The sequence below is a fragment of the Mustela erminea genome, chromosome 15 (assembly GCF_009829155.1).
Source record: "Mustela erminea isolate mMusErm1 chromosome 15, mMusErm1.Pri, whole genome shotgun sequence".
NCBI classification, from domain to species: domain Eukaryota; kingdom Metazoa; phylum Chordata; class Mammalia; order Carnivora; family Mustelidae; genus Mustela; species Mustela erminea.
The window spans coordinates 54,492,680-54,501,625 of record NC_045628.1 but is presented as its reverse complement, the minus strand read 5'-3'; the positions used below and the strand labels follow the sequence as shown (position 1 = coordinate 54,501,625).

General features: G+C 39.0%; 1 protein-coding gene across 1 annotated transcript in view; it reads right to left on the bottom strand.

The window, feature by feature from the left end:
* Window positions 1–919: 919 nt before the first annotated feature.
* DNAJC15 (DnaJ heat shock protein family (Hsp40) member C15) overlaps window positions 920–8,946 on the bottom strand; it is an 85,402-nt gene continuing 77,375 nt past the window's right edge. Inside the window, exons 6-7 of the mRNA XM_032314876.1 lie at window positions 7,817–8,013; window positions 920–1,973 (exon numbers count right to left, since the gene is read on the bottom strand). Coding sequence (XP_032170767.1) covers window positions 7,943–8,013 — 71 coding nt within the window. The 3' untranslated portion in view covers window positions 920–1,973; window positions 7,817–7,942. The remainder of the gene's footprint in view (window positions 1,974–7,816; window positions 8,014–8,946) is intronic.

Below are 8,946 nucleotides of genomic sequence, written 5' to 3'. Positions count from 1 at the left end.
ATTCCCTGTGGTTCTCATTATTTCATTATTTCCCAATCCTTTCTCATTTGTCTCACTGTCTCACTCTATGGGCAGGTAGGTGGATGGTATTCCCGGGAGCAAACACGGTGAGGTGGGCTGGGGTGCTGGGCTGTGGGCCCAGAGCTCACGGATGGCAAAGCAGGAAACATGCCCCAGCGCCCTGACGCTGGGGAGTCTCCCAGCCTGATGAAGTTGTGGCTGGTGTTGAAGTGAAAAAGAGGCCAGCAGTAGAAGAGGACAAAGGCAGATGGGCTTATTAGGACAGAGGAAAACTCCGGCTGCCATATGGTGGACTTCTAACTCCCAGAGAGCAAACACACACCAGAATCTCGGCCTCAGGCTAGGCCGCCTTAGGAACAAGAAATGCTTGCTGTTGGGGTTTGGAAGGGGACACAAAACCTAAAGATACACAGTCAGCTGCTATGAATTTCTCCACTGGGTCAGAACATCAGAACCTTTGTTGTAACACCAACACTAAAAATCTTCAAACCTCTTTTGTTGATCAAATTGTCCCCTACAGTCACATTATGCCATGGTAATTCCACCACGGGCCACAAAGGAGGCTCTGAACACAGACTGCCTGGCTTCCAGCTGATGTCCACTTACTACGCGTGTAGGACTCCTATACATTTCTTTCAGGCTGGTGACAGATTGGTCAGCCAAGTTCTTTTTCTGTCCCCAGGAGTAACTTTCAGCCTGGCTTTGGGGAAAAAATGCACGAGGACAAAAGGCCCTCGGACCTCCTGACACCAGATACTCTACTTGGAGTCCTGAGGGCTGAAGCTGCTGTTGAACCCGCTGTCACCAAGCCATCCTAACTGCCCGTTAGGCATTCTTGCTGTTAAAAAATTCAATCCGAAAAGGAAGAAGGTAACACATTGATAATTTATTTGTCTTTGTATTTCTACAGAGAATGTGTGTACTTCGCATATATCTTGAGCAAAAACTTCAAGTTAATAATTTCATTAGCTGCGTCGTTTTCAGGTTTGATTTTCCTCTTTGTTACATTTCTTAAAATTTAACAGCCTACACAACCATATGTATGCTTCCAGTTTTTCATATCATGGTAATATGTACTCAATTATGTCTGTACAGAAAATTGATGTTCCATACATAAATCCTATAAACAGAGTCAAATAGAACATGTTCCCTGTAGGACTCAGTATATTGTTCTTAATTCACCAGACTGCTGTGGAAAACATATTCCTCTCTGACAAAACAAAACTCAAGCTCATATTTTATGGTAGACACACCCTTCATGTTATGTTATCCCAATACTGTCAGTCCTCTTTCCCCTTCCTGTCTGCAAACACATCACAGGACGGTGTCTCATGACAACACGAGACCCTTCCAGGCCAGGTGACTATGGCGTGCACTGTCCTACTGGCCTTGGGAGAGAATTACGAAGTGACCACTACGCCGCATGGTGTCTGTGTGGGACTGGCCAGATGATGAAGGGCGAGAGAGAAGAAACACAGGGCATGCCTATTTGTACTCCCCTCAGCGAGAAGTTGGCGACAGAACAGTAGCCTATCCGTCATTTACACTAAGTATGGAATCCAGGCATTTGTGCAGACATATTCAGTAATACCCAGGGTAACGGTTTTGTTGCATCAGCATTTCGAATACCAATGTCTCTGTTTAGAGTTTTTTAAGCAGCAGCAGGCCAAAAGCTGCTAGGGATACACCTGAGGCAAGAAAGAAATAAACCAAGGAAATAGGTACTTTCTTTGGTATCTGTTACGAGATAAATACACAAATCAATTTTAAAGTATCATTGGGCTCATTTCTATTTTTTCCCCTTGCTTATTTTGGTATGAAGGGTAAAAACTCAAGTTTCACCAAGGGCTTCTAAGAAAATCCACGTGTCTACAGTTCCAGTTTCTGATAGTAGCCCTTAGAAGTGAACCAATCAATACTGTGTCCTGAGAGGCAGCCGGGCCCAGCATCTCCTGAAACAGAGGTATAAAAGAAGTAAAAGCAGTGCCTGCAAAAGCGATCATAATGTAAACGAAGTTACATAACACATACGATTAGTGTATTTTCTTCAAGAGTTGTATGACAGAAAAAATTTAGTGTAAATTCAATTTTACCAAGTCAGATTTAATTTTAACTGTGTTGGAAAACGAGACAGAAGTATCTTAGTTTACCCTTTACAATTTTAAAGCAAAACAAACACAGTAGTATAAATGTATAAATGTAACTATGTATATAATTTTTTCATATTGGGCTAAAAAAAATGTTTGCAAGGGGGAAAAAGCCCAAATGAGTATATAGTGTAAGAGTGTAAAAGAGTAGAATACTTAAGTAAAAGACTGAATACTTAAGTACCCAGAAGCTGAGGAACAAAGCATACCATCAGATCTGAGTGGGGCTGATTAGGGAGGGCTGCATTTCTGTACATGCTGCTCTCTGCCACGCTGTGCTACAACAGCCCAGGACAGCCTAAGAGATGCAGATGATGCAGATATCGTCTGACTTCCCACCACCACGGGACAAACATTATTAGATAATTTCGTCCCACTCCAGAGGCATAGAAGCCGAGATGTAAATACTTCGAACATGAATTCTTGATGGTCCACGTTTACAGGAGGAAAGAGCAAAGGGCCTGGGAATCTAAGAGAAGATAGATGGAAAGACCAGGCTGTGGCTTTGGAATGAACTTATTCATGAATATAGGGGCATCTGACATTCAAAGAACTCACAAATCCATTATCAATATTAGAGTTATTCAGAGTTATAAATCTCTGGAAGTTAGAAACCTTTTCACCAGTTGAGTAGAGCAGCTGAGAACACAGAAAATTAAGTGGTAACCTAAAGACACATTCTTAGATTGGCAACTTAAGAACTATGGGTTCTACTAGACAAGGCTTTAGCTGTGTAAAATGTAATTCTGGAATTTGGCATAAAAGCATGGCATGAGCAAATAAGCCAGTCTACAATTGGGAATATTGCAAAGTTTTCAAGAAATCTACTGTGCTCTGTCAATTCTCTTTCAAATGCTGTGAGTGGTCTCTTCTTGGTTTGGTTGTCTCTCTTGTTAACCTTAATTTTTTCACTACCCCGTTCCTTTCAATAAGTTCAGCCTTCTTATTCTCATCTTTATTATATCGAGCAATTTCTTCATTTCTCTCCTAATGCCTGCTGCTTCAGTTTCACAAGCCGTCTTCTGAACTTTGCTCTAGATGTTTTCCTAGGAAACTTTGGCCCATGAAAGTTTCACATAAAATCTCTTCTAAGTTTCAGCGATTACCCCTCAAGTCAGAGAAACCCAGCTGCTACTCTACCAAGTGAACTTTGTTCACAAGTGCAGCTGGATGGGCGTCACAAGTTTCCAGGGCAGAAATCAAGACAGTAGGCAGTCCTCATTCATAGTGCCAAACGACATGACCCTTCCATAAACATTTTACAACCTATCACCCGACATTCAGGGTTATCGATGAATGAGTACAGGGCCATGTGAGCCCCTTCATTTTGCAATGACTCCCACATGTCTAGAATCAGTGCAATATAATGGGAAGGTAAAGAGTATGTGCTTCAGAATCAAGCCAAACTGATTTGGATCCTAGTCCCACCGCTTATTAATTACATAATTTTGATAAAGTTCCTAAACTCCTCTGACCTTACCTTTCTTTATCTGTAAAATGGGGATATAAATAGTACCTATTTCTTAGGGGTACTGTGAAAATTAAAAAAGAGATGATGTAGGCAGGACGCTTGGCACAAGGTGCTCAACAACTATTAGCTAGTATTAATAAAATCTCTTGGACTTATGATAACGAGCTGATTCTAATTTCTTAGTCTTTAGCACTACAGCTTAGATGTCAATACTGAACTAGTATTTTCAATGTGATTTTCATCTTGTCAAAACTGAATTAAATTTCCCACTGTTGATTTAACTTTCCAGGGGCTTCTTGCCCCTCTAAGTTGAGGTACTTATGTGAAATTTATAGCTAACATCTAGCCTGTGTGATCGTATTCTGCCCACATGAAATAAAACTCTCTCTTGATGTTGGAGATTGCATATCTCCATCTATATTATAGTCTGTTCAGACTTAAAATGTTGACCAGGGCTGCTAGGCACTCCTGAATTGAGCAGAGGGGGAAAGGGTTATTATGGCAGGAAGAGAGATGAATAGTACTTAATGAACTTGCATTTCAATTGAGCAGGGTTTTTAATAAAAAAAAAAAAAGCTTTTTATAAATTCTTTTGCTCAGCAACAATAAAAAAAGGAAAAGAGCACTCAACTGGGAACAATAGCTACTCAGCTCATAAAAATCATTAGAAGGAACATTTTCTTTGTCTACCATGCCCAGCAATTTCACTGGTGGGCAATGATCCAGATCAGTTAGATTCTACCTAAAAAAAATGAGTCCAGAGAGCTTCTCAACTTTTCCAGCTAATAAATTAAAATTCTAATTTTCTAATGTGTCTAACTCTACCATAAATAAAATTCGGCCCATAATTCATGGAATGCTTTTGACAAGTAGATGATACCGATGTAGTGTTAATGGGATATGCTCTTTGGGTTGCCCTTCTGATAGGAGGGAGGCACACTGCTGACAGTCCCTCACTGCCATCAAATCCCCGTTGGAGCCAGAGGCCTTTAAGGAGGTGACTGTGAGCGAGGAGCTGAGTGCCTGTGGAGGGTATGGTTCCCAATGTGCCAAATAAGCTGGCCTACCTAGATATTTAACTTTGCACTGCAGCCTCTACAGCTCATCTTCAGTGAATTGAGTCAGAGAAACTTCAGTATTTTTGATTCATCTTCTCCCACAAATGTCAGTAAACTACCTTAAGCTAATTGCCAAATGTGTTGAAGATATATCACTAAAGGCTCTTTTTTGTATTCAAGATTCTCCATGACAACCAAAGGATTTCTGTCCTTGGATAAAATATGTTATGTCTAGGGGCGCCTGGGTGGCTCAGTGGGTTAGGCTGCTGCCTTCGGCTCGGGTCATGATCGCAGGGTCCTGGGATCGAGCCCCGCATCGGGCTCTCTGCTCAGCCGGGAGCCTGCTTCCTTCTCTCTCTCTCTGCCTGCCTCTCTGCCTGCTTGTGATCTCTCTCTGTCAAATAAATAAATAAAATCTTTAAAAAAAAAAAATATGTTATGTCTAATGACCATGCTGGGTAATCACAAGTGTACCCAGTAATAAAATTCAGAATTTCTTAATTCAGTAGTATCAGGGAAAAAAAAGTAAGAATCTGTTTTTTTACTTATCTTGAGCATATTACGCATTTTAAGAATATACTTATATCTGTACTGCTTGACACAGTATTTAATATTAACTAAATCACTGAAATGCATTTCAAACCAAATAAAGGGAATGGTCTGAAGACTAAATAAAACTATGTCTTCTGCAATCACCATAGCTTTTTCCTTACTGAACAACTCTCCACCTTTGACTTTATGCTGGAGATCAGCGCCATCAACTATGGTCTAAATGGCATCCTGTGCTCCCTTTAATTAACTGTCCATTTGACTTACACTTTCTCTGGATCTGGGAAGTAACTGTTTTATTTTTAAAAGGTCTTTTCTGCTTTCTCAGATTGTATCTAAGTTGTAAGAATAAACAGAAACTGCAATATCAACAAAGAACTTAATTAAGAAGAATATGCAATAACAGCAAATATTTAAAAGCCATCTTTACTGAGGATAGGTAACAATTCAAATAAGCTTTTTACAGATACTAAGGAGTTGAGTGAGGGTGGGTAGCTTTTAAAAACCCAATTGCATAAGTATAACGCCATTTACAGAATGACTACTGAATTAATATCTACCTAGAGTTGTACTTGTGTCATCTGAAACTACTCTAGTTTACTTGAATTCTATTCTTCTGACAAAATTTTTAAAGCAATGCCTTAACTGATTTGAGTAAGCAGGGGAAAAAATCTAAACCCTGCCCTGCTACATGTTAAAAATGGCTATTAGTTCTTTCACGATCCCCTGTACCCTCTGCCTTTGAGTCTAGGCAGGCTCAGTGCTTATGGGAACCACTACCAGAGCCAGCTTGAGTTTGCAGCTTCTACTTCCTGTCTCTTCACCTTCTCTCATTACACAGCCGCTATAGTGTGCTGATGCTTCTCGCCACAGCCCTGGGGAGAAGCCTATGTGGAGAGCAACTGAGGCTCCTCATGGCTGATGGCCCTGGTCTACCTCCCAGCCAAAGCCGATACTCACTCGCCAGCAACCTGAAGAGGCTCTTCCACAGTATTTAAAATGTAATTTTAAGATAGTTGAAATATAGTGGTTCAGTTTACCTGGGATGACCCAGGATTTATAAAGGAGTACTGGAAAATGATGCTGCTGGGACTAAGTCACCTGGATGGCTCAGTCGTTACGTGTCTGCCTTCGGCTCAGGTCCTGATCCCAGAGTCCTGGGATCAAGCCCCACATTGGGCTTTGTGCTTGGCAGGAAGCCTGCTTCTCCCTCCTCGCCCACTCCCCCTACTTGTGTTTCCTCTTTTGCTGTGTCTCTCTCTGTCAAATCAATAACTAAAATGTTTTTAAGAAAAAAAGGAAAGAAAAGAAAAGAAAATGATGTTGTTACTCTGTATTTGAATCTGTTTTCTCACCTTTGGGACAGTAAAGTGATGATGACTGAGGGCTATTGGAGATAATAATTTCATGCAGTATAAATTAAAGGGCTGGTCCTTCAAGATTATGTGTCTGTCCATTGTTTCTGAGAAACCCTGTACTCTAATCACACTAATAAATCCTATTTCTGCTATTTGTGAGTGATCTCAGGGGAAACAACACTGACTCACTAATCATATGATTTATCTCTAAAGCCCAGCTTTCATGCCACTTATTCTATGAAGCTCCTCCTTTATGCTCTCAGTTTAAAATATTCTTTTCTTCTTTGCACCTTGTTAGCATATCACCTGTACTTCTCTAATAGTGTGATTTACCTTTTCTCTAAATGTAACTTCTTTGGGGTCATGATCCATGGTTGGTTCACAACTATAACTCTCAGAGGACCCACTACAGAGCCTTACACATTATAGGTGGTCAATAAATATCTGCAGAACGAATAACTGAATAAATATACAGTACTGGAAGGCTGTAATTAAAGACAAATTCCTCAGACTTCTCCTACCACTTTTTCAACTTTTCCTCACTGGGCTCATTTTGCAAATCTTTAATCATTTTAGTAGCTCTCCAAGTTCCCATGCTTCAGTTATAGGGTCTCAAAGAGAGCACAGATCTTTAACAAGTCCTAACCACTATTTTACAAAACACCATTTAGTAAATTTGATTGAGTTTTCAATCTTTTTCTCATGGGATGGCAGTCAGTGTTTGATCTCAAACCCTTACATAGGCAGAGTAGTAAAGTCCTCTAAGGAAACAAGGGATATTGTGAATATTAGTATCAGCAGTAAGAAAATTTCTACTTATTGCTCATAATTCCCACATTACTGATGATGATAACTGAGTGAGGGTGGGGAGCCAAGAGAACTTAGGACTAAAGCAAAAAAACTTCAAATGTATGACTACCACAGAGAAAGGAAGGGAAAAAAAGAAAGAAGATCAATCATTGAATTTTAAGGTGTTCCTTTAAAAGATAATAAAAAGATAGGGGCATCTGGGTGACTCAATAAGTTAAACGTCTGCCTTCAGCTCATGTCACGATTTCAGGGTCCTGGGATCATGCCCCACATCAGGCTCCCTGCTCAGCTCTCCCTCTCCCACTGCTGTTCCCCCTGCTTGTGCTCTCTCTCTCAAATAAATAAAATCTTTAAAAAGAAAGATAATAAAAGATAGATTATTAATCTTTTATTATTATATACCTTAATAGTGGAATAAATGATTGTGGTCAGTACATGTATGAAAATTATGAACACCGTGGTTTAGATTAATTTGGACTTTTTTTATATTCTCTCTTCTTTTCCTTCAGAATGATTCTTAAGTATCGATCAATGTTTGGTGGTTGCTTCTAATAAGTCTTTTGCTTCATTTATTTTGGTTGCTAAGTAAGGAGATCCACCTGAAAGGACAAAGAAAAAATAAATGGATTAAAACATACTTCATTATTGATATTTTCTAAAGTCTCAAATAAAGAAAAACACTCTTAATTAGAATTCTCTGATACTTTCCCACATATTCATCTTCTTGACAAAATTATTTTATAAGCTAAGTAGAAATCACAATAGCATAAATTAAATTTGTTTAGCAAAGCACTACAGATACCCAACAATCAAAGATAACCTCTGAAAAAAATAATGAAAGACAGCTATGATCAGGAATAATTTGAAAAACACTCAAATATTTCACTGGTCAGATGTTGCCATTCAAATACTTGATCAGAGATTAAGTGGATGGTTAGGTATATAAAATAATGGTCTCACTCCAAAACTTTTTTTCTGTAAAGGGAAGAATATTCAACTATGAAGGAAGGTATCTTTCTGAAGGAGGTAAAGCAATTCAAGGGAACTTTCAGAGTCATATCAAGCCTTACATTTCCACACACACAAAATATTAGAAAAAGCAACTTATGTACTATCCAGTTCTAAAAATCATACTTATTCATACAGGTGAATGAACTAATAAATGAAAATAATAAAAATAACGTTAAAGGAAATGCTCCCTATTCTCTAAAATGATCCTAATTAGAATACAGTCTTAGATTCACTGTGCCCTAAAATAAAATTACATCAGTTCTTTTTTTAGAATTCTTTGCAATGAATTCTTTCTAATGCAAACAGCAAGATGGAAGGAAACTGAGCTGAATTTTAAATTCAGAATCATCATGAATCACAAACAGAATCTGACATACAAAAATACTAGCCCCAAAAAGTCACATTAAAGCTATTTAAGCATTATATGCCTTCTAACTTCTAGTCCTGAATATTTTCACTGCTTAATGCTTGAGCTAACAATCATATTACGGTTCACCAGTCTCTTTGTGTTTGTTTTATTT